The sequence below is a fragment of the Ochlerotatus camptorhynchus genome, unplaced genomic scaffold (assembly GCF_037179485.1).
Source record: "Ochlerotatus camptorhynchus isolate MF236.1 unplaced genomic scaffold, CSIRO-AGI_Acam_v1.1 ptg000070l, whole genome shotgun sequence".
NCBI classification, from domain to species: domain Eukaryota; kingdom Metazoa; phylum Arthropoda; class Insecta; order Diptera; family Culicidae; genus Ochlerotatus; species Ochlerotatus camptorhynchus.
The window spans coordinates 3,062,268-3,087,884 of NW_027040560.1; the positions used below are offsets into that span (position 1 = coordinate 3,062,268).

Below are 25,617 nucleotides of genomic sequence, written 5' to 3' on the forward strand. Positions count from 1 at the left end.
AATTGATACTAAGTACCTAGAAAATAACGGGATATTGTAATAATTTTAACAGTTTCGTTTTTTACTGAATATGAAAAACCCGGATTTTATTTAAATTATTAAGCCTGGTATGCAGCTGAAAAAAAAACGTAAAAGTAATTTTTGATGATTTTTCCCAAAAGAAAATTTGACAGCTATAGGGAGGTGTCTTCTGCTAAATTTTGAGATTATAGCGAGGTGTCGTCAAATTTTAAAATCAACAATTATTTGTGTTTCAAAATGCATCCAAAACATCAGTTTTGCAATAAAAGCCAACATTACCTAACGGAATAATTGATCAGATCATTATTCCGCAAGGAACGTGAAATTACATTCAGAATGTAATCGATCTTTTCTTTACCGATTTCTTTAGAACTGCGTACTGGGTCAAGAAATGCTAAAGGAAAGTAATTTATTTAGCATTCCGTGTCCTATCTCGTAGCACGTAGAAACGTCATTACTTTTCAGCGGCGTACCAGGCTTTAATCGGCAAAACCGGGTTTTTCAAAATGAATATTCACTGGCAACTCTGTGAAAAAGCATGGAGATTGAAGTAGGCCGCGCTGAGAAAATGACGTGTTTTTGTTTTGCTGCATCGTTTTCGTTCTAGTGAAAATGTTATAAATTTACAATTTCATTTTTAAAAAGTGTTAATTTGAAAGTACAGAAGTGATGTTGAAAAGTGCATTAAGTGAAAATTTTAAAATTCTTATCCTTTGCTCGTGGTGGCAACTATTCTAACCTACGCGTGGTTACGCTAAGCTAAGTTTATTTACCTTTTCGTTCCTCTGTCCTCGATAGGAAATATCCATCTAATTCAAGACGATCATTACAAAACTTGCTAAATACGCGTCATTCAAGTATTGCACTACTGCTTGATTGAAAGTTTCAGTACATTATCAATGGTGTATATTTGCATCGATAATGTATTATAGCGGGGCTTATCATGTGTGAAAATAGCTTCTGAATGCTTGCATTATTGAAATGGGCTATTGTAGCTGCGGTAGAGCTGTCGCCTTCTAACTCCCGGGTTCAAGCTTCTTGCATTCATAAGAATTGATTGCAGGCAGATTTTTTCCATAATGCCACTGCCAGACAGTGGAAGTTAGGCTTACCCTCCCTCAGAGTTGAAAATTATCTGGGGAGAATCACCCGGGTGCAAGAGATATCATTCTCTGGGGTGAATCTCTGCTTGTCTCCTCGGAGATTTCTCCTGGCACCACTGGAGAGATTTTTAGACACAGCACGAGAGAGTGAGAATGTTGACAGTTCACTTTTTGTCTGTTTATACACTCACTTCCGTGAGAAAGATAGCAGCGCAAATGCGTTATTGTTTCTCCAAAGATTCCGGCAGAAATTGACGTGAGTGAGTGAAAACATCAATAAAATGGCTGAAAAACGTATACAAAGACAAGGGCGTAGCCAGGTTTTGAGCTAGGGAGAGGCGGAAAAAAATTTACTATGGAAAATTTTGCCGAATGCCATTTCACCGAACGCCTTTGTGTTGCTGAGTTTAGTGCGGTTTGAGGAAAGTACCGAAAAAGTGGTTGTGAATGTTGTGCTTTGCAGGGCAAATGAAAAAAAAAAAACATTAAAAGTGGTCACGGTATTCAACTTGAAGCGGCATCCCGTCAATATTCATCGGGTGTTCTGGTGTGGCTAGATCGCTGCTCCTCTCTCCATTTTCGCTGCAGCTGCTGACGGCATTCCAAGTGTCTTCTTCTCGACACATTTCAACGACGACATTCTCCACGTTAAGGACGGGCATCTCCCTTCACAAAACTGCCTCGATCCTTGGACAGTCGAAGACCACAAGCTCCGGCGTTTCATCCACGTTGCCACACTCCTAACAGAGGGGTGACACTGCGTGTCCGAACCGATGCACATACTTCTTGAAGCAGCCGCGGCCAGACAAGAACTGCGTTAGGTGGAATTTGACGTCTCCGTGATTTCTGTTCACCCAGGTCGAAAAAAATCTGTATTAGTCTACGTGGTTAGGTTAGGTTATCTTTAATAGTGAGACTTTCAGCCAGAGGCTGTTTCATCTCTTTATTAGTCTACGTGTCCATCTACCGTTCTCTGCCGTGTTCCACTCCTATTGCCACTTAGCCAACGACTCCACTCTCACAACTTTCCGTACTCTTCCGGCTTCCCTCCGCCTGTAGCACTTGCTGTCTTCCACTTTGAGGTTATGGCATGCCCCCGACGGTGATATATTCCCGCTGTACCGCTTTACAGTTACTGTCCAATAGAACTTCCGTTTTATGATGGACCATCTGCAGGTTCGCTCCTTACATCCAGTTACCAATCATGTTGATCACCTCGGTCGCCAGCACTTCCACCTCTTCCATCGTCTCGCCTGTTACCGTCAAGACGATGTCGTCCACAAAGCCAACGATCTCAACTCCTTTGGGCAGCTTCAGCGTTAGCACGCCGTTGTACATCCCGGTCCAGAGCGTTGGACCAAGGATGGAGCCTTGTGGAACTCCCGCTGTGATCCTAATCGATCTCTGTCCCATGTCTGTCTGTCGACTAAACTGAAGCAAATTTCAATAATGGTGCGCTGATGCACTTCCCGTATTAGCATTTCTAAAATGTGTACACCAAATTTTAAAATAATTGACTTTTAATAGAAAAAGTAACCTTTAAAAAATCTTTGTATGCAACAAACCTAAGAGGAAGAGAAGACAATACGGGGGGCGAAAACGAATCACTTTTCTGTCAAGCGCGAACCAGCTCGTGATTGGCCGATTGGAAATGCGTAAGATAGAGATAGAGATAGAAATAGAGATAAAAGAGTAAGAAGTCAGTTGTCTCCTCTTCCTCTTAGCAACAAACTAACAACCAAAGTCTTCACCGGGGTGATTCTCCCCGGTGAAGCAAACGAACTCTCTACGGTGCTCCCTAGTGATCACTCATACGCTCCGGTGTGTTGGACTGGTGGAGGTGCGAGGTCAGAAACTGTATTTATTTGCGAAGTGGGAGAAGCGATAGAAACTGAAAACAAAATAAAAATCCCTCGGGTGCACGGTAAGAAAAAATACTCAAAATTAAGTTAAAAAAAACTCAACGTTGGGTTCTATCATTTGAGGTCCGCCGTTGAGTGAATCAGAAAAGCGGCGTTGGTTAAAATTTACTCAACTATTGAGTAATAATAAATGAACTCAAATATAAGTTTATTTTCATTGAGGTTGCTTTTATGAGCCTTTAACCATTTCATTTTCACAAGCGTTGATAGACGAGTGGTCAACACACGGGCCTCGTAATCTCAACGTCCATGGTTCGGTTCCAGTCTGCTCCGTTTAATTATTTTTTTGTCAACTTGGTCAACGCCAGGATTACTCAAAATTGAGTTTTCTTCTTTAACTTAATTTTACCTAGCCCCACGGAAGCCACGTGATGAGTGAAAGGAACTCAATTTTGGGTACTTTTTTCTTACCGTGTGAGTTTGCTTTTGTCATAGTGCGAGGTGTCGTTTTAACTCATCACCCTGCTTACACTGGGGAGAATGGCATCCCTGGCGGAGGTTAATAAGGCCAAAAAGCAAGAGGAAAAAGGCCTAACATATGATTTCAAATCAAAAGTTGCAGAACACATCTTCACGGAGGACCACCAACTATCGACGGAGGACATCACGATTTTACGAACCGTATCTACACCATGGAAATTGGATGTGGCAGAGAGCTTCGAGATCAACAAACAACGAAATTCAACTTTACTCAACAGGGATCAAGGAAACGGACACACATGGCTTTTCAAGTTACTACCTAGGACACATCAACGAGTAAGCAGCGAAGTGCCTGTTCCTACAGGAAATTAAATTCAAGTTTACCTAGCTTTTAAGTGAAAATGTACCTGTGTTAATATATATTCGGTAAAATGCGATGTTTTTATTCAGTCGAGTATTAGCACAAAACACTGAGGAAGTCTGCACCTTGTAGACGAAATACGCGTATCTGTCAAGGATAAGCAAATAAGGTAGTGGAATTAAATTACTAATCTTTCTCTCTCTCTTTATACAGGCATTCCACTAACACGCCCACATTCATCAGGAATATTGAGGTAACCAGATGCATTTGACGGGAAATTTATAGCAGTTTAAATAAATCATTTGAAAATTTGTGGTGGTTAGTGGCCACCGGAGATGGTCCGGATTTTTGGGAGGTATGTCAAAAACTGATTCTTTCATCGCTTGTATTTTTTCTGTTATGAAAATATGTTGGAATTCATATTTTTTCTGATACAAGAAGCAATTTTGAATTCAATGCTGGCCACAGATCCAAGATCTGGCCATTTCCTCCATTTCGGTTCCCGGTAAAGTGACCTGCAATGTTAATCTTTTGAATCACCTCAATATCGGTATCAACCCTCATGATTTATCAGTGCGATATCTGCAGAATAATTTGCAGCGTCGCAAGTTGTGATGGTTCTGGGTTCCCCGGGGGAAGTGGCCAATTTGGGACATGACCGAAACCACATCAATATGGGTGTCAATCTTCAAGATTTTGTAAACCAATGCCAATGGTAGATTTTTCATGCTTGCCCTGGTGCTATAAGGGTCAGACAGACAGACATAAATTAATTTTCATGTATATATATATAGTACAAGTTTATTATAACTTATGATGTGCTTTTTGTACTAAATTATTAAAAAGTTTGCACAAAATGAAGTTCTGATATTACCGTGATCTCTAAGTCATGATGATTCAATTTTATGTATCACTTTTCCAAATGGTTTAATACAAATTTATTCGAAATCAATAAACAGCTTTTGATTTTCCATAATTACTATGGAGTTTTTCTTGTTATGGGATATACCCTTTAAACTCTTCCCGTACATTGAAATTATCTTCGAAATTGCCTTAAATTTACCCTTAGAATTTCCTCGCAATCTTCCATAGAAATCCTTTAATACTAATCCTTCGAAAATATTCTCACAAATGTAAATAAAAACTCCGCTCTGGAATCTTAGTATCTGAGGATCAGAAATGAAAACTTTCTTCAGAAATTTTCCTGAATTATAAATCTCTTTGAATTATCGTCATAATTCTGTTTATTTCTGATTTATTCCTAAAATTTACAAGCTGACAACCTGATAGTTAAATCTTTGTATGGTTTAGGCGTGAAAGTGGTGCTTTACATACCTTGTCATTCAGGGTCGTATATAGATCGACCTCTAGGACAATGGGGCAGTCTTCATCCCGATATTTGGTGGAAAGGCGGAATTTACAATGGATGCCGGAAAACAAGATTTGCTTAACAAACAACAATTAGAACAGAGAGTCAGTCAGTTGGGGTTTAGACGGGCAGACATTTTTATTACGGGAAATAATTAGTAGCTAGGTCGGTTTTAATTTAATTCGTTTATTAAAACGTTTTCTACGGTGAGCTCACCGTTGTGGGCGTTCGATGGTCGACATGCTGAAACATCGGGACTGACTGCTACCGTTGAATCTCCGGTGCACAGTGATTTCTTCTTTTTCTTCGCTTCAGCGTCACGTAGCAGTTCCCTATCAGGTTCTTTTCATATCTTTTATGAAATTATTATAAGAATTACGTAGGAATTCATTTCAGAACTTTCTTTCTTAGAATTGCCCAGGAATTCACCTTGAAGTCTTCTTCACAAATCCCTGAAGATTTTTAATTTCATATGACTTATTCTTAAAATAATTTTGGGATTTTGATTTTAATCAAAATCAAATGTTGGCGATTTAAATCATGAAAGGACTCGTAAATAGTATACTTATTCAAATTGATACTAAGTACCTAGAATATAACGGGATATTGTAATAATTTCAACTGTTTCGTTTTTTACTGAATATTGACACCCGGATTTTATTTAAATTTTATTCGGCAAAACCGGGAATTTTAAAATAAAAATTCACTGGCCATCCTGTGAAAGAGCATTATCTAAATGAGGGTGTTCAGCAGTACTTTAGCTTATTATTATCAGAGGATAAACAAAGTCCTTGAGTTCTTAACTAAGACCAAAATCGTGATTTTAAACATGATGTATTCTCATGCAAAAATGAGCGCTTCAGTATTTCATTTATCGGCCTAAGGCCTAGAGCTGTCGAATAACTTAAATGATGTTCAAGTAATCATCAAAAAATGAGTGCAATTTCCACCACCACAAAAACCTAGATTGGAACATCTACAGTATTCAACGAAAACAGAAATTTTCTTCCCACTAGTCCTTAAGACATTTCGGCATTGTTTTCAGAAGACTTGTGCTGGTCTTCCATTGAAATTGTGAGCAAACCCGAATCAAATTCAGGTTTGGAAGTTAATACATTGTAGCACCGAAAACTTGTGGTTAAAGCCTTGAAAATTTAATAGACTTCCCTTTGGTACGTACGATATGTGCATTAGGGTTGTTCCAAATATCGATTTTCCTTTCTGAGCGGGGTCAATCGATTTTAAATCAGGTCCGAATTATCTCCTACAAATTTGAGCTCATTTAGTTGCGATCTCATACTGTAAGTTTGTATGGGAACTACTATGGGAAAATGAAACTTTTTGTTCTCATCGTCCTCACCTTTTTCCATAATGATTTACGCGTAATCTTGCTATCTGTTCTTAAGTGAAACTCAATCCGCTACAACTTTGCTGCAGACCACTTTTTAATTCAACTTCAAGATAATTAGTTAGTAATCGACTACGCAGTCTGACGTTCAATTAAAATGTGGTCCTCAGCAAAGTTATAGCTGATAAAATTTCACACAAGATAGCAAGCTTGCTTTTTCCATAGCAATCAAATGAGCTCGAATTGCGGGAAAATAATCAGAATCTGATTTAGAACCAATTGAGTGGGGTGGAGGAAAATCAATATTTTGAACCACCCTACTGTGCAGCCCTCTGTTTTTTGTTTAGCCAAGAATTCACAAAACCGCAGTGATATCCGGAGCCAACTGTTTCCCCTCCGGAGCTATAAAATTTGAACCAAGGTGCAAACTCTCCATCACCATCGTTCATCGCAATCTCTCCGTCAAACGCACAAAAACATAATCCCAGCATGCCATGCAACCGTTGCGGTAAGGTATACTGTACTGTGCAAATGATTCCAAACAAGAGATGATGATGATGATGATGATATGGAGGCATGGGTGAGTGAAGAGGATGAGGAGCAAATATCAACAGCGAAATAAAATAGGATGAAATAAATATGCAAACATGTAAACATAATATGCTAAACCATCAAAATGAATAACATCTAAATTATTTATGAGTCGAGTGGGGGCTCCCAGTGCACAGCGCGCTGTTCTCCGTTCGATTCTGCACAAATCCGGTAACAGTGTTCCGCTCTCTTCAGTCATTATTACAGCCTCAGGGTGCAGAGCAATTTTTGGTGTTTGCCTCGATTATTCTGAATTTCACCTGCACTCTGATGCGAGCTTGTGGAAAATCGCTGCTGGATGGGTGCTTCTCGTCGATGACGTTGTTCTTCCACTGTTTCCACGTAGGCGATAATGCAGGCCAGGTACCGGTGCGACGACCTACTACATGCATGAGCCCATCTACATATATGTAGTGCGAAGAGCAGCCTCATAATTTATGTTCGCTTCGGCCCGGCCGGCACAGACGACGGCGTTCAGCTCGGAGGATGAGTTGCGGTTTTTGCGGTTCCTGGCAGCTTAATCTTCCCCTGCTGCCCGCTATCAACGGTGTCAAATAGTCACAGTTTAAGGAGGAGCTTGACCGCGAGGAGGGAAGCCGAGGTAGAAACAATATATTTTATCACAAAATCAAGCTCATCCTTTCGGAGCAGGTGGCCCGAAACCGGGGCTGCAGCTGATGCCACCGCCTATTGCGACATTTGTGATGACAAATGGACTGCAAACGGTGGGGATGAAAATAACAACAACGCGCAGTAGGCGATGCGATGCGATGGCTGGCCAGACAAGAATGATGAAACGGTACTTTTATAGTTTTAAAATGTCCTGCGGAAGGATTCGCCGAATACGAATGAATGAATGAACGATACCTCTACAGCCACTGTTGCCGAGTGTGGTGAGAAAATATGAAAATGCTTTTCAGCGGAACAAGCAATCTCATGTTTTCATTTGAATCGTTGATTTTTTTTGTTGCACTGGGCAACAGTTCTAGCACGTAGCAACTCATACATCACGGCATGCTGCGATGGGAATGTTGCACCGCAAATAAACGGAAAACTATTCCATTTCACGAACCAGAGGAAAAAAATCCACGCTGGGCGGCACTACGGCTTCCGCTTTGTTTTCATTATTTATATCCAATTAAAATAAATACAATTTTTAGTCCGGCGATGCTGGTCATGCCGGCCCCGTTTTTCCACCTATAGAATACCTACAGAAGCAATTTTCGCTCTGAAAGTGATGAGAAAAAAAATCAAACTCTTTTGATCGCGCGACGATGGCTTCTAAAAGCTCTTCTGATTTGTTTGTTTTTAATCTATAAAAAAAATGAGAAATGAACCGAACTAAAAAATCAAATGATCTTCCGGAGGTGCATGGCAGAAAGAGAGAGAGAGAGGTCATGCCCGCGATTTGTTTGCCTACGGACTCGCAATGAATGAGTAAATGAGTGGAAAATAAAATAAATAAAACATAGCATTCACCGTAGATTGATGTTGACATGTCGGCTTGCATCCTGGGATTTTGGTTTCCTAGAAAATGATGAATATTTGCGAATGGAAAATCCACGCAGGCACGCTGAGTGAAAAAGACAAATTGTTGCATGCTGTTGCAGGCGGCGAGCTACTAGCGGTCAATTATTCACAGGCACTCATGCAACGAGCAAAAACTGGGCGTCAAAAGCGTGCTCAGTAGTCTATGTGTCAGGTCGGTTTTTAATCGAAGTCGATTGCTGTCAGTCAGAATTCAATCGTTCTCTTCTGAGTAAAAAAGTTCAATGGTTTTTTCTTTCTTTTGCTCAAACCAACGAGCTTTCTCCTCAGTTGCAGTAGGTTGGGCCGTATTAATTGATTTGTTTTCGGGTTTTGACGAATTAGAATGGGTATACTCACTCGTTTGCCTCGTTTACCCCGGGGGCCCTTCTCGCCCTGTGGACCAGGAGGACCTTCCGGACCTGGATCACCTTTGTCACCGGGAGGACCTGCAAGTGTTGATGAGAAATTGGATTTAGTATTGCGACGTTGGTTTTGTTTTGCTGTTGATTTGGCTGGTTTTGATTTGTCCTAGGACGATGGAAAGGACGGTTGCCTAACTCGATTCAATGATAGAAAAGTTGATTGAATGGACAATTTATCGCAACGACTATTGGTTCGAATAAGACAATAATTCCAGGTCTTTCAAAACTGCTTAAGTTCTAAATATAAGCAAATATATCAAGTGTAAGAAAATCCAGTATCTTTGACTAAATACTGATTAATCGATTAGGGAAGGTCCATTAATTAGGTCACGCAAATTTGGCCCATTTTCAACTCCCCCTCCCCCTTTTGTCACATTTTTTATATGGACCTTAATTGTTTTTTGTAAGGCTCGTCACAGTTTCCACAAACCCCCCTCCCTCCTAAAAGTGTGACACTTTTATGAAGTTCCTAGAATTTCAGAGAACTTCACAGGTGTCAAGTGAACTTAAGAAATATAGAAAACTTGAGGGGTATTGTGCAATTTTTTACGAACTTTTAAGCACCTCAGAGAAGCTAGATATAGAGTTCTTTGGGGAATTTCAGATCTTAAGAGCAGTTGCCGTAGCATTAGTTTAGACTTTTGGAGCAGTTTAAAGATCTATAATAGTAAATTTAGAAAAATTCAGGATAGTTCCATGATGTGCTGAAAAAAAATCGAGATTCCTTAAGATGTTCCGAGAATTTCAGGAAACTACAGAGACCTTCAGAGAATTTATGAAAACATCAGAAATATTTCAGGAACTACACAGAAGTCCAAATTCAAAGGTGTTACGGGAATTCCATTTATTTCCGAGCAGAACCGAGATCTTCAATAGAATTGAGAGCTTTAGATAAGCTTAGAGAACATTAAACAGATCATAGAATCAAAGGGGAGTTCAAATAATTTGAAGAAAATTGTAGAAACCATGAAGAAGTTTCGAGAAACTCAAGGAATTTCCGGAAACTTCAGCAAAGGTCCGAGAGAATTTCTGAGTCGTGATAAAAATTATATGAACATCCGGAAAACGTGTGAGAATTTTAAGGGTGTTATATCATGGAGATTTTAAGAACTTAAAAAAATGCGAAAATTTAGCTGAGTTGTTAGAGAACATCAACGAAGTTCGATTAGTTAAAAAAAATAGGTAAATGAACTTTGATCAAGTTTTTTTTTATGTCTTTTGGAGAAATTTTTATAAATTTCGATATTTGTGGATAGTTTCATGATATTCAACGAAGTTCCGAGTACTCCGAGGACGATCAGATAGCTTCAGAATAATCCCATTAACATAAGCAAATTTGCAGCGAATTACAAGGAGTTCCTTGGAATTATGGGGTATTCCAAGAATTCTATGATTGATCCGAAATGTATATCAAAAAATTTCCCGGATTTTAAACAAATTTCAGGGAAAATTAGTGAGCGTTTATAATGGTTATAATACTTTAGGGAAATTGTCGAAACTTCAAGGCAAATCAATTAATTTTAGTAAAGCTGCGGGTTCTTAAAAAATACTGATAAATTCAGGGCAGTCTAGAGAAATTTAAAGAAATTCAGTAATCGTTAAGGCAGTTTAAATAACACCAGGAAAGTTTAGACTATTGAAGAAGTTTTAAATTATTGTCTATAATTTAAGGGAAGTTTCATGCACTTCAGAAAAATCTTGAGAACCTTAGTGAAAATCATAGAAATATATAAAAAGTTCCAGAATTTAGAAAAACTTAGAAAACTTTACTGCAGGACAGTGGTCTTCAGAAACATTTTGAGAACTTCATAGAAATCTATGGAGCTTAAGGGGAGATCCGCGGGAGCATTTGAAAGAAATTCAGTTAGCTCCGAAGATTTGAGGCATTTCAGGGGGAGGTCAGTTCCATTCGTTTCAGAAAATTAGTGGGAAATTTGAAGCAGTTCCCATATTATCAGATAACTTCAGAGAAGTTAATTGAGGTCTTCGCATAGGTTCAGAAGTTCACTAAAGCTCAAACATGTTTAGGACGGTTCAATTAAATTTAGAGAACTTCAACGAATTGTTAAACCTTTACTGGAGATCAATGATCGTTAGAAAAATTGAGTAAACTTTAGGAAGTCCTATAAAGTTCAGGGAAGTTTAAGAATTTGATGAGAAGTATTGTAAGCATCTGGCTAGTTTTTCAAACTACAAAAGCACTTCAAGGCAGTTTCATTAACTTCAGGAAAATAATGGAAACTTTCAAGTAAAGGGTGATACGGTCAAAATTTGGTCAAGGGAAAACACGTGTAAATCGGTGAAATCGTTTATTTAAAAAATCAAATTAAATTTCTTTTTCAAGTTCAATTAGTATAAAATTCAGGAAAATATTTAATAAGGCTTCCGCTTTTCCAAATCCGAATTGCCATCAGATTTTGTACAGCCACCTTGTCCACCTTCTTCGCCGCAGAAAGCCAGTTTGCCTTGAACTGCTGCTCGCCCTTAGCAGTTTTTTTGGTCTTCTTTAGGTTCCGCTTGACAATAGCCCAGTATTTCTCAATTTGGCGGAGCTCTGGCGTGTTGGGAGGGTTCTTGTCCTTGGGAACCACCTGCACGTTGTTGGCGGCGTACCACTCCATGGCCTTTTTACCGTAATGGCAAGATGCCAAATCCGGCCAAAACAGTACGGAACAACCGTGTTTCTTCAGGAAAGGCAGCAGACGTTTATTCAAACACTCTTTCACGTAAATTTCTTGGTTGACAGTCCCGGAAGCTATGAAAATGCTGCTTTTCAAGCCACAGGTACAGATGGCTTGCCAAACCAGATATTTCTTTGCGAACTTTGACAGTTTCATGTGCTTGAAAACATCTGCTACCTTTCCCCTTCCTTTTGCCGTATAAAACTCCTGTCCCGGAAGCTGCTTGTAGTCGGCTTTGACGTAGGTTTCGTCGTCCATTACCACGCAGTCAAACTTCGTCAGCATCGTCATGTACAGCCTCCGGGATCGCGCTTTGGCCGTCGTATTTTGTTTATCATCGCGATTTGGAGTCACTACCTTTTTGTAAGTCGATAGTCCGGCTCGTTTTTTGGCTCGATGCACGGTTGTAGACGATACACCCAGCTTATTTGCGGCATCTCGGAGAGAGAGGTTAGGGTTTCGCTTGAAACTACCGGCAACTCTCTTTGTCGTCTCAGCGGCTTCCGGTTTTCGATTTCCCCCCGATCCAGACTTCCTGGCTGTCGACAAACGTTCCCCAAACACTTTAATTACATTTGTAACGGTTGATTTGGCAACTTTTAGCGATTTTGCCAACTTTGCGTGCGAGTAGCTCGGATTTTCGCGATGCGCGAGCAAAATTTTGATACGCTGCTCTTCTTGCTTGGACGGCATTTTGACAACTGAAGAGTGAATTCCAAAATCAAAATAGGAGCAACATTCTACACACACACACCTTCAAAATGAGGGGTGTTCAGGTTTTTTAAATGCAAAATTGAAAGAAATACGTCAAGTTGATATTGACCAAATTTTGACCGTATCACCCTTTAGTTCTGAAGACCTTAGAATTGTTCATTTTATTTTCAGCGGAGATTTCCATTGAAATATTCCTCAAGATTTATTTTAATTTTCGTCCGAATTACCTTAAAATTCTTCACAATAAGAAACTCTTTGGAAAGATTCTCAGAATATTAATTGAATTCAGTTCAGATTTCCTTTTGAATTTCACTTCTTTCCTTGGAATTCTACTCACATTGAAAGTGTCCTATGAATTCATTGGCATTTCTCCAAACAAATTTCTTTGATTTCTTCTAAAGCTTAAAGTTCTGGACTTCAACATTGACTTCAAAGGCACATAGGGTGATGAACTCTATTTTGGTTGTACTTTCCAATGTTGACATTTACTTTTTTTTAAATTTACCTCCATTATTTCAATCATTCCTATATTGTTATTACCTGCTGGTCCCGGAGGGCCGGGTGGCCCTTCGATGATACCGGCCGGGAACTGATCGCCCTTGAAGTGCGTCGTCAGCCCTCGGTCACCCTTGTCTCCTCGGTCACCCTAAATTCGAAAAAGGAAAATATCGAAAAATTAGCTACACAATTGGTGCAAACCGGTGGAGTTTCCTCTTACCTTCGTTCCTGGCAGCCCTGCCGTACCCGGGTTCCCAACTGGGCCGTTCTCTCCTGCCGTGCCTGGATCTCCTTTGGGACCGGGATCACCCGGTGGCCCCGGCCGTCCATCCAATCCAATTGGACCGGAGGGCCCCAATGGTCCCGGTGGCCCTGGTGGACCCGGCTCTCCCGGCTCACCCTATAGCGAGTGTGAAATACAGTCAAAATAATCGATTAGTCACGCGCGTGTTGCATTTATCGCGGCTTGCTGCGACGCAACGGCTGAATCCCACAGCAACCGAAACCAAACGGCACAAAGCAAACCCCGAAGCAATCCAATGAGTGATGTTTCGTGCCATGAAAGGGCTATTTGAACAAGTGTTCTTCGGTGGATTTGTTTACCTGAAGATGACAGAATGTCATCGCACTCCGTGACGGTGTCCGTGTGTAGGACCGTTTCGAATGAACAACAAGAAGCGTAGGAAGAGCAAAGCCCTTGCTGCTTTTGCTACTTGTGGGCTGATGATGGTACACTCTCGAAAGCCATCCATCTGGTCGTCTGCGCTTTGACTTTGTGTAAGGAGCGAGTGCAAGTGGGCGCTTGATGTTGGTTTCGGTTTTGAGAGATCCCAGCAAACAAAGCCCAGCAACAAGAGTGACACGTACGAATGTAAACAAGAAAGCGCGTTGTTGTTAAACACATGGCATGCTGTGCTTGAGCGTTCATTTAAGGTTATGTCATTGTCATGCAATGGTGAAATGTATTAACTAAATCTATCGGAAAAAAATTCTACCGTTAAAGTGGAGCGAAAGTTCTACCGCTAAAGCACCCTGCAGAGAAAGCTGCTCCCTCGAGAGGAGAACAGCTGTAATAGCTAAAGTGCACTCGGGAAAATGGAGGGAAAAAAGTAACACCGTTTGTACATGACAGAGCACAGACAGGACACGTCCTCATGCATCAGCCCACCTCCTCTCTGGAAAATCCTGTCTTAAATTACACCGATGCGACACACCAAAGCATACGTGTGTCATAAAAGTTGCAACGGAAAACTGCTTCTGCTGCTACTGAGGTCCTTTCGGAGAATCTCTCGGAAAAGGTTATCATTCCTGCTCACGTGGACTTTTAACGACGATGGAACGCGTGGTGACGACAGCCAGTAAAAAAAAAAGAAACCGGGAGGACGAAAAGACGGCAAGCTTGAAAAAGGATATATGAATCTTGGCAGGCCATGATGAAATGGTGATGGTTGCGCTGAGTGACGATGATGATGGTACGCGGTGTGGATCGACCGCAGAGGGGGGAGAACGGAGGAAGCTGCGGAACTTACCTTTAGCTGGATAATGTTTGCAGCAGACACGTTGTGACCGGCTGCTTGAAGGTCCTGGAGGGTGTCGTCCAAGGGGGAGGTGAAAGTGTTAACGTAACAAAACGAACAAAAAATTGGTGTGCAGAACGAGGTGAAAAGCGTGTTGCCAGGGCCAACGTGGTGTTAACGGTTGGTGGTGCAAAAAATGTCCAAGGACACGTGATGAGCAGCAGTAGGCGGTGTGTGCGTTGTGAGAAGTAATTAAACAGAAGAGGTAAAAAATAAAGAGTTGGTTAACATTGTCAAAGCAAGCATTTGAAGCATTTTTCGGAGACCATCTTGTTAATCCGTTTGGTTACTTTGTTACGTTATCCGATGTAAACGGACAGCTACAAGCGGTCGGTCCGGTCGGTCGTCGCCATGAGAAAAACTTGGTAAAATATTGCTTTTAATTAAAATCACACAATAAAACATCACACTGCTCTCGGGGCTTGGTTCTAGTTTTCCTTGGCTGAGCAGCACACATTCCTGCGCAACTCTTTGCTCTTTTCATTCCCAGTAAAGTTGCCCATCGAGGAATGGAGGTAGCCGTTTGGGTGGCCACAGACTTTGTCCACTTTCTCTTTATTAAAATCCACAAATATCGCAATATGTTTTCCGTTTTCCCTCTTGCCAACCGTCACAGTGAGTCTCCTTAGCAGCCCGTTGATCGTCTCCGGCCGTAGTTGGTTGGAAAACAAATTGTTCCATACTTCCTGGTCGCAGTGTTCCCTGCCGTTTTCCCAGGGAATCTGACATGGGGGGACTGACTTTTAACGTTGATGTGAGGGAGAAAAGAGCGGAAGACCTTTCAAATTGAATTGAGCGTGTATTTTACTGGATCCATAGACGACGACGACTACTTTGATGGTCAACCAGCAAGGGTGAAGCGAAATTGTTTCAACGCAGTAAGCTTGGAATGTTGTATGTGGGCAGGGTGGTGCTTTGCGGTGCGGGCGGTTAAATGTGTTCATTGTTAAGATTATGGTGCTTTGTAACGGGTAGAAAAAATAATAACGCAGCGGTTAATGTAAAACTACTTTATCTTCAATGATGCTGTGCTGGGTAGAGGGCGTTGGATGGCAGCTTCTTGGGTCGCTACTGTTGGAGAGCAGAAAGTGGGGATCTTTTTTTTTTCTGGGTGGTCCAAGTAGGCGTGGGTAAAGCATATTGTTCTATGTAGAATGGATTTTCATAAATTTCGCAATTCCTACCTAAAGAATCGAGTACCGTTCAACATTTTACCATTGCAGATTGTTTTGATTAAAGTTCTTCCATCATGCGGAGATAATTTCCATCTGCTTTACTCAGCCTACTGCCTACCTGTTGCACATTATTTCTCATCCTTGAGGAGTTCGTTAGTAAGTACTGGTTGTTTGTAATTCTCGTTAGCCACAAAGTGTATGAAAATCCAAGAAAGCGGAAATCCAGGCCCAGTCCACCCGGAGGAGTTTGTGTTTATTCCGTAAACCAGAAGTTTTTAATAATCGCTACTGTGTTTCTGAGTAATAAGCATTAACAACAACAACTACGACTACAACTACAGTGGAAAGAAAAGAGGAAATTCTAGTTCTACCACTACTTGCTACAGTACACCAACTGACGAAGATAACGCAGCAAAAAGCATAAGCCAAACACAACAACGTCAAACTACTGGAACAAGAGTTTCCCTTTCCCTTGTGTGTCGGACTGATGGTTCCCGGGCTTTGGACGGTTGGGAATGGGTATTGTTGTTAGCCACAGCGGCGTGGAATCCACCCTTTTTCCACCCCGCTCAACAACAAGGGAAAGGAAAAACGCTGCGCTCTTGAAGAAAGCTGATAAGCACAACCAGCCAACCAACTAACCAACCAACCAACCAACCAAGTGGTGGTAGCAAGGGCAAATATAAAAGATGGTGGTACCTTGACGGCTACGATTTCAGCGTATCCCAGCGAACCACCCCGCAGTGTCGTTACGGATCGCTTTAATCCCTGTCGGAAAGATGCGGTAGTCGGATTTTTTTTTCGTCGTCAGTGACGTTGTCATCGGGCGTCGGTTGCGGAGCAGATAGAAAAAGGAAGAGATGAAAGAGCAGGGATTACTGCATGGTTCTCCAAAGTGTAACAGAAGCCGGGACGAGGATCTAATGACAAAAGTTGATGGCAGATAGCAGTAGTCACACACGTTGGACGTTAGCCGCTTCAGGATGCAATTTGCGACGACGATGACGACGGCGCACGGAAGGAAACAGCAATTCTGAGTTTAATTTTACGTAAATGACCTGCCATCGTTTGCCGTTCTAGTAGCGTTGGCCGTGGTGGTGCGCGATTCTAGTGTGCCATGATTTTTTTTTCACGCTTGCTTGACAACGATGGTGCGACAGATGACACGTCACGGAGGAGCATCACAGTAGGCGTATGATTGTTCTCATCGTGGAACAACGGACGATGCGTGCGACCATCGGTTATCTTGCCTATTATCTGGTACTAATCGTTCTCCGTTTATGGGTTGATGGTGGGATCCGTGTCACTTTCGTTCAAGCCGCCGTTGATAGACAGAAAACGGGGTTGCCTTTTCGACAGACAGGTCGTGCGTGAAAATGAGTGTGAGCGTGTGTTTGTGGGACCAATCACTGGCGGATCCAGGGCTATGCTGAAGGGTAGCTACATATTCTTAACATAAAGGAACGCTGGTTCGAATAATTTATTGCAGGCTTGCCAAATCTCTTAGCTCCCGGACGTAAAATATGTTCAATGATGCAAATTAAAAAATAAAGTAAGTATTTCTTTTACTTTCTTACTGACGTTTTATTGAAATTTATACTGCATGAAAATGTCAGATCCTCTTTGCCCTTGCTTTCTAAAGGGTGATACGGTCAAAATTGGTCAAGGGAAAACGCGTGTAAATCGGTGAAATCGTTTATTTAAAAAATCAAATTAAATTTCTTTTTTAAGTTCAATTAGTATAAAATTCAGGAAAAATATTCAGTTAGGCTTCCGCTTTTCCAAATCCGAATTGCCGGGCCTTACGCTTGACCCCTGCCATCAGATTTTGTACAGCCACCTTGTCCACCTTCTTCGCCGCAGAAAGCCAGTTTGCCTTGAACTACTGCTCGCCCTTAGCAGCTTTTTTGGTCTTCTTTAGGTTCCGCTTGACAATAGCCCAGTATTTCTCAATTGGGCGGAGCTCTGGCGTGTTGGGAGGGTTCTTGTCCTTGGGAACCACCTGCACGTTGTTGGCGGCGTACCACTCCATGGCCTTTTTACCGTAATGGCAAGATGCCAAATCCGGCCAAAACAGTACGGAACAACCGTGTTTCTTCAGGAAAGGCAGCAGACGTTTATTCAAACACTCTTTCACGTAAATTTCTTGGTTGACAGTCCCGGAAGCTATGAAAATGCTGCTTTTCAAGCCACAGGTACAGATGGCTTGCCAAACCAGATATTTCTTTGCGAACTTTGACAGTTTCATGTGCTTGAAAACATCTGCTACCTTTCCCCTTCCTTTTGCCGTATAAAACTCCTGTCCCGGAAGCTGCTTGTAGTCGGCTTTGACGTAGGTTTCGTCGTCCATTACCACGCAGTCAAACTTCGTCAGCATCGTCGTGTACAGCCTCCGGGATTGCGCTTTGGCCGTCGTATTTTGTTTATCATCGCGATTTGGAGTCACTACCTTCTTGTAAGTCGATAGTCCGGCTCGTTTTTTGGCTCGATGCACGGTTGTAGACGATACACCCAGCTTATTTGCGGCATCTCGGAGAGAGAGGTTAGGGTTTCGCTTGAAACTACCGGCAACTCTCTTTGTCGTCTCAGCGGCTTCCGGTTTTCGATTTCCCCCCGATCCAGACTTCCTGGCTGTCGACAAACGTTCCCCAAACACTTTAATTACATTTGTAACGGTTGATTTGGCAACTTTTAGCGATTTTGCCAACTTTGCGTGCGAATAGCTCGGATTTTCGCGATGCGCGAGCAAAATTTTGATACGCTGCTCTTCTTGCTTGGACGGCATTTTGACAACTGAAGAGTGAATTCCAAAATCAAAATAGGAGCAACATTCTACACACACACACACCTTCAAAATGAGGGGTGTTCAGGTTTTTTAAATGCAAAATTGAAAGAAATACGTCAAGTTGATATTGACCAAATTTTGACCGTATCACCCTTTAAGCCTGTACAATCACACTTAATGCCCAGGGAATTTGAGAAATTTTCATCTCAAAAAATCCTAGACCGAGCTAGGAATCGAACCCAGCCGCCTCCTGCATGATCTTGCTTATAACTGCGTCTTTAGCATCTGAACCGAAGGGAGGCTCCCTGGAAGATCCACAACATCCATAACATTAAGTGCTTCTTATAGTTGATTTTTGTATTCCTTGATTTGTCTCTACAGCAATATGGAATGTGATAAATAATGAGTTTTGATATATCAGCTAGCCATAGACTCTGAGTGACCATGGTCTCCTGGAAGATCCAGAACATCCGTAAAATTCAGTACTTTTTACATTTGATTGAAGTATGCCTTGATTTGTGTCTATAAAAATATGAAATGTGGCAAAATGTTAATTCTCGATTACTTTTTCGACGGGACGTATCAGCTTTTGTAAACAATGCATTTGATCATCGGTTTGGTGTAACTGATAGCTCGCCCACGCATTCTAACACCACTATCAGGTAGGGAAAAATGTCCCCTATCTGATGGTAGTGTAAGCATGCGTGGGTGAGCTACCAGTTACGCCAGATCGACGATCAAATGCATTGCTTACAAAAGCTGATACGGCCGTTTGAAAAAGTAATCGAGAATTGTTGATATAGAGCAATTCTCTGCGAATTCGCAAATCGGTTTTTTTGTATTTTTTGATTGGGTTGAAAATAAGCAGAAACGTTCCTTATGACCAATTCGAACCAAGCCTTATTTTTGAAAAAGGCCTATAGAAAAATATCAAGCTTATCTTCAGAAAATTTTTACTCGAAAACTGTTTGCCTGATCGTACAGCGGTGCAAAAGGCCAGTGCTTTTTTCAATATGTCTTCAGAAGAGTTTTTATAAATGACAAGACCCATTGAATGAAGTTAAGTTTTAGTTCGAAACTTCGCCACAGGTGGTGCTGCAACATCTATCTTTTTAGTTTGACCAGATAGAGATATAAAGTCTTCAGTTAATTGTAGGTTGCTTCATAACTAAAAACTGCAAGGGACAGCCCTATGGGGTTGCACGAAATGGTGATGTAGGACTACGTGGTTTTAAATAATAAATCTTATTTGTTAACTGCTTCAGGAGCTTGTGTTTTGCGTGTCTCTGTTTATGTTACTCACGAAGAGCTACTGATGCTCATGTGGGCTCCACCTCAGTCTTTCGTTGTATACTGGAGAACAATGTTCAACGCCACGTGCCGAAAGCACTGCTGCTGCTGCTGATGCCGACGACCGGACACCACCACACACGGTGATTGGAACTGAATCCGATCAACGGTTGAGGCTAGCCTTGATAACTCGTTGCTTGGGGAGAGCCTTTCGTTGTGTACTGAAGACCACCGAATAAACACCGTTTGGTGAGACCGCATGGAATTGAACTTTGAAATCTGTGCTAGGGAAATCGCTTATTGCAGGCAATCAATTAATTTTAATTATCAAAGCAACAGTTGCACATTTATGCAATTTTCAATAGTGACATTTATAAAATGATAAATTCTTAACTCTGTAAGCAGATGCGTACAAATATTTCTGATCGATCGGTGATAAAATTTTTGAAATTGGTCCAGGGGCAACTGAGTTATTATCGTTCAAAATCTTTCATAATTTTGTTACATGTCCCATTTTCGGTTTTCACAAAGTGTACCCCCTATATAGAAATCACAGACGTAGTCCTACGTCAAAACTTTGTAGAAGACTGAATGTCTCTATCTGCTTGCGGTTAAAAGCTATGAAGCGTTTTTTTTATTGAAGGGCCTCAAAAATCCGTTTTTTGTAAATATTTCCGAAATTATTTGTTTTAGATGACTATAATGTTGTGCAACTTTTTAATAATCAATAAAATACACAACTTTGCTGAAGACAAAAAGGTTCTATCTGCAAAACAGAAAATGTTATAGGCAATATCAGCTCAAAAATAGCCAAACTTCAAGCATCCACAAACTTCAAAGAGGCAAAAAGGGGCAGACGGCTCCTCAATATGATGAAATTATAGTGAAAATACTATCATTTCATCTAGTAGTCATTTGTATCCCGTTGTACCCATGTGAGCTGACCAATGTTTTATTAACAGCATTCTAACCACCCACCATGTTTTGTTTGTTTGTTTTTGACATGCCAAAGCAACCCATTGCCATTTTTTAACTGTCATTCGAGCGTTATGGTACAAAACGTTCGTTGCATTTGCGTTCATCAGAGTAAAGCCGGTTCCTGTTCAAAAAATTCTGATTCACGGATCTAAAGTTGTGGAAAGCTTTCTAGTTCCAATAGGCCAATTGTCGGAACAGGTGCAAGAAAGTCGTTATAAAGACTTATACCCCGACTAGACTAGACTAGACTATGGCTTATATCATGTCATATTATATGTTCAGCTGAAGTTTCTGAGATCAGCAAGGATTCTGTTACGGGATAACAACTTCTCTTTGCATCCAACACTTTGTGGTATGAGGGATAAAGGATTGCGTTACGCTGAACGGCACCTTTATGCAATCTTTCATATTGATTTTTCGTCAGATTCAGATCCATGACAAGAGCTTTATTATTTGTAAACGGAACAAGAGATTTAGAAACTTAACGTTGCAATGACGACACTTGCGTTGCTCTTGATGGACTCCTTTGTGTAATATCTTGCACATAAGTCGCGGAATCGTGTTTACTCTCCTCTCTTAGTTTCATTTGAGTATAATATGCTAACTCAGCCGTTGGATATTTGTTCCTTAAATCCGATGTCTTCCGTCTTTTTACAACTTCACTGCTGTCTTCGAATGCCAGTAATTTTCTGCCACGTTTTGCAGGTGCGGATGACGAAGGAATGCCATTAATACTTTTCGAAGGAAGTTTAAACGGGCTGGTAAAGTAATCGTTGCTATATACTTTTTCTTCGGTTTGGTTATGTTTTTGCCATAGCTTTTTAAAATATTCACGCTTCGATAGTACAGTAGTTTAGCTTCTATGACAGCTGCTACCATGAGCTCAGGTTCAATTCCAAAATTGCCAGCAGATAGAGGCATCGCGTCTTCTACAAAGTTTTTAGTTATGAAGCAACCTACAACTTAGCTGAAGACTTTATATCTCTATCTGGTCAAACTAAAAAGTTAGATAATGAAGTGAAGTTTCGAACTAAAACTTAACTTCATTCAATGGGACTTGTCAATTATAAAAACTCTTCTGAAGACACTCTATTGAAAAAAAAGCACTGTAAAAGGTGCTAATGAAAAAAGTTCATGGATTTGGCCTTTTGCACCACTGTGGTTCGGTTTGATGTCTTCGGCAACATTGCAGATAGTGAATGAGACTATGTATTTGAAAAAAAAAATAAAAACTGTAAAAACTAACCCACCTTTTTTTTAAATTTCAAATCAAATCTTGGATTTCAAAATGGCGTCGGATATTGATTTTCGGTCTCTTTACGTCACCACGATTCCAAAAATACCCAAATTGAAGGGTATTTGATAATGTTTCCCAGATTTTATTATAACCAGAAGCCGCCATCTTGGATTTCAAAATGGCGTCGGATATCGATTTCCGGATTCGAGACGTAACCACGATTCTGAAAATACCCATATTGGAGGGTATTTGATAATGTTTTCCAGATTTTAGGATAACCAGAAGCCGCCATCTTGGATTTCGAAATGGCGTCGGACATTGATTTCCGGATTCGAAACGTAAACACGATTCTGAAAATACCCATATTGAAGGGTATTTGATAATGTTTCCCAGATTTTATTATAACCAGAAGCCGCCATCTTGGATTTCAAAATTGCGTCGGACATCGATATCCGGTCTCTATACGTCACCACGATTTCAAAAATAACCATATTGAAGGGTATTTGATAATGTTTTCCAGATTTTAGGATAACCAGAAGTCGCCATCTTGGATTTCAAAATGGCGTCGGACATCGATATCCGGTCTCTATACGTCACCACGATTCCGAAAATACCCATATTGAAGGGTATTTGATAATGTTTATCAGATTTTATTATAACCAGAAGCTGCCATCTTGGATTTCAAAATGGCGTCGGACATCGATTTCCGGTCTCTATACGTCACCACGATTCCAAAAATACCCATATTGAAGGGTATTTGATAATGTTTTCCAGATTTTAGGATAACCAGAAGCCGCCATCTTGGATTTCGAAATGGCCTCGGAAATTGATTTCCGGATTCGAAACGTAACCATGATTCCAAAAATACCCATATTGAAGGGTATTTGATAATGTTTTCCAGATTTTAGGATAACCAGAAGCCGCCATCTTGGATTTCAAAATGGCGTCGGACATAGATTTCCGGTCTCTATACGTCACCACGATTCCGAAAATACCCATATTGAAGGGTATTTGATAATGTTTCCCAGATTTTATTATAACCAGAAGCCGCCATCTTGGATTTCAAAATGGCGTTGGACATCGATATCCGGTCTCTATACGTCACCACGATTCCAAAAATAACCATATTGAAGGGTATTTGATAATGTTTTCCAGATTTTAGGATAACCAGAAGCCGCCATCTTGGATTTCAAAATGGCGTCGGACATCGATTTCCAGATTCGAGACGTAACCACGATTCTGAAAATACCCATATTGAAGGATATTTGATAATGTTTCCCAGATTTTATTATAACCAGAAGCCGCCATCTTGGATTTCGAAATGGCGTAAAACATCGATATCTGGTCCCTAGACGTCACCACGATTCCAAAAATACCCATATTGAAGGGTATTTGATAATGTTGTCCAGATTTTATTATAACCAGAAGCCACCATCTTGGATTTCAAAATGGCGTTGGACATAGATTTCCGGTCTCTATACGTCACCACGATTCCAAAAATACCCATATTGAAGGCTATTTGATAATGTTTTCCAGATTTTAGGATAACCAGAAGCCGCCATCTTGGATTTCAAAATGGCGTCGGACATCGATTTCCGGTCTCTATACGTCACCACGATTCCAAAAATACCCATATTGAAGGGTATTTGATGATGTTTTCCAGATTTTAGGATAACCAGAAGCCGCCATCTTGGATTTCAAAATGGCGTCGGACATCGATTTCCGGATTCGAGACGGAACCACGATTCTGAAAATACCCATATGAAGGGTATTTGATAATGTTTCTCAGATTTTATTATAACCAGAAGCCGCCATCTTGGATTTCAAAATGGCGTAAAACATCGATATCTGGTCCCTAGACGTCACCACGATTCCAAAAATACCCATATTGATGGGTATTTGATAATGTTTTCCAGATTTTATTATAACCAGAAGCCGCCATCTTGGATTTCAAAATGGCGTCGGACATAGATTTTCGGTCTCTATACGTCACCACGATTCCAAAAATACCCATATTGAAGGCTATTTGATAATGTTTTCCAGATTTTAGGATTACCAGAAGCCGCCATCTTGGATTTCAAAATGGCGTCGGACATCGATATCTGGTCCCTAGACGTCACCACGATTCCAAAAATACCCATATTGAAGGGTATTTGATAATGTTTTCCAGATTTTAGGATAACCAGAAGCCGCCATCTTGGATTTCAAAATGGCGTCGGACATCGATTTCCGGTCTCTATACGTCACCACGATTCCGAAAATACCCATATTGAAGGGTATTTGATAATGTTTATCAGATTTTATTATAACCAGAAGCTGCCATCTTGGATTTCAAAATGGCGTCGGACATCGATTTCCGTTCTCTATACGTCACCATGATTCCAAAAATACCCATATTGAAGGGTATTTGATTCAACAATATTTCACAATTATAATGTAATCGGAAGTCACCATCTTGGATTTAAAAATGATGGCGAACATTGATTTCCGGTATTTAGACGTCATTCTCGTTCTTAATATACCCATACTGTAAGGACAGAAATCAATTTCCGGCATCTACACTTCGTCCCCGGTCCGAAATATAAATATTGATTCGGATTGGAATGTTTTTTTATTTTGACCATTTGGGAGGTGAATTGTCCGTTGTCCATTATAAAATATATTATTTCGTACTGTCATTGATACAGAAAGAATCCCTATCTCTATCATGTGATAGTTCAACTATCTGATGGACCATATATCATGATAGCTAAAGGAAATGATATTGTTTCTATCGGTCCTATCCCATCATTGAGTCTATCTATCATTTTTTCTATCATGATAGTATCAAAGATGCGATAGGGGTTCTATCATGATAGACTGAGAGAGAATCTATCAGATAGAAATCTATCACTGTGATAGGCCTCTATCTGATAGATGATATTATCACCATTTATCAGATAATTTTGATACCTGACCTGGATTACTCTGGCTTTTCATGAAACTTGTCATAATTCACATTGTTGCTCAAAATTTGGCCATTTTGGATTTTGTAAAATATTCAAAATGGCGTCCTTGAAATTTTACAAAAAAATGTAGCGTGGAACACTTTCTGATCCAAATGACAAAGTTATAGAGAAAAATAATATTTTTTGGGAAAAATATACATAATAAGGTTTTCAGTAATTTCAAGTGAAAATTAAAAAAAAAAATGTTTAAAACCTAAATATCTCAAAATTTTCAAACTTGAATTTTTTTTTTCATAAGAAAAGCAAAATAAAAAAAAGCTATAAATAGTAGAACAAGAACTTTTGGTCAAATTAAAAAAAAAAAAATTATAGTAATTTCCGAAAACTATGTTGGAAACATTTTAAATCATTTTCTGTGAAAAACTACACAAAGTCCTTGTTCTACGATTTTTGTCAGTTTTCAAGTGTTCGTGGTTTTGACTATTCCAAAAGTTTAAATTTTTCATAAGCTTTTTTTGGGACGAAAAGACTTAAAATACCGGACAAGGACTTCTGAAGATAGGTCGAGTTTCGAACGCCTTTGGATACGGTTGTGTTTTAAGTTTGCTCTCTGTTTTGTGCGTGCATTCGTTTTCATAGTTTCGGCT

The 25,617-nt window shown here is 40.3% G+C and overlaps 1 protein-coding gene across 9 annotated transcripts in view; it reads right to left on the minus strand.

The window, feature by feature from the left end:
• LOC135697433 (collagen alpha chain CG42342) overlaps window positions 1-25,617 on the minus strand; it is a 405,805-nt gene that overhangs the window by 65,473 nt on the left and 314,715 nt on the right. For 7 of the 9 annotated variants that reach the window (XM_065217104.1, XM_065217108.1, XM_065217101.1 and 4 more), the window contains 4 exons: window positions 16,432-16,500; window positions 13,201-13,380; window positions 13,023-13,128; window positions 9,023-9,111 (listed from right to left, as the gene is read on the minus strand). In XM_065217104.1, coding sequence (XP_065073176.1) covers window positions 9,023-9,111; window positions 13,023-13,128; window positions 13,201-13,380; window positions 16,432-16,500 — 444 coding nt within the window. Of the gene's footprint in view, window positions 1-9,022; window positions 9,112-13,022; window positions 13,129-13,200; window positions 13,381-14,509; window positions 14,564-16,431; window positions 16,501-25,617 lie in introns of all 9 variants that reach the window. The other 2 variants (XM_065217110.1, XM_065217107.1) reach the window with 1 other exon arrangement.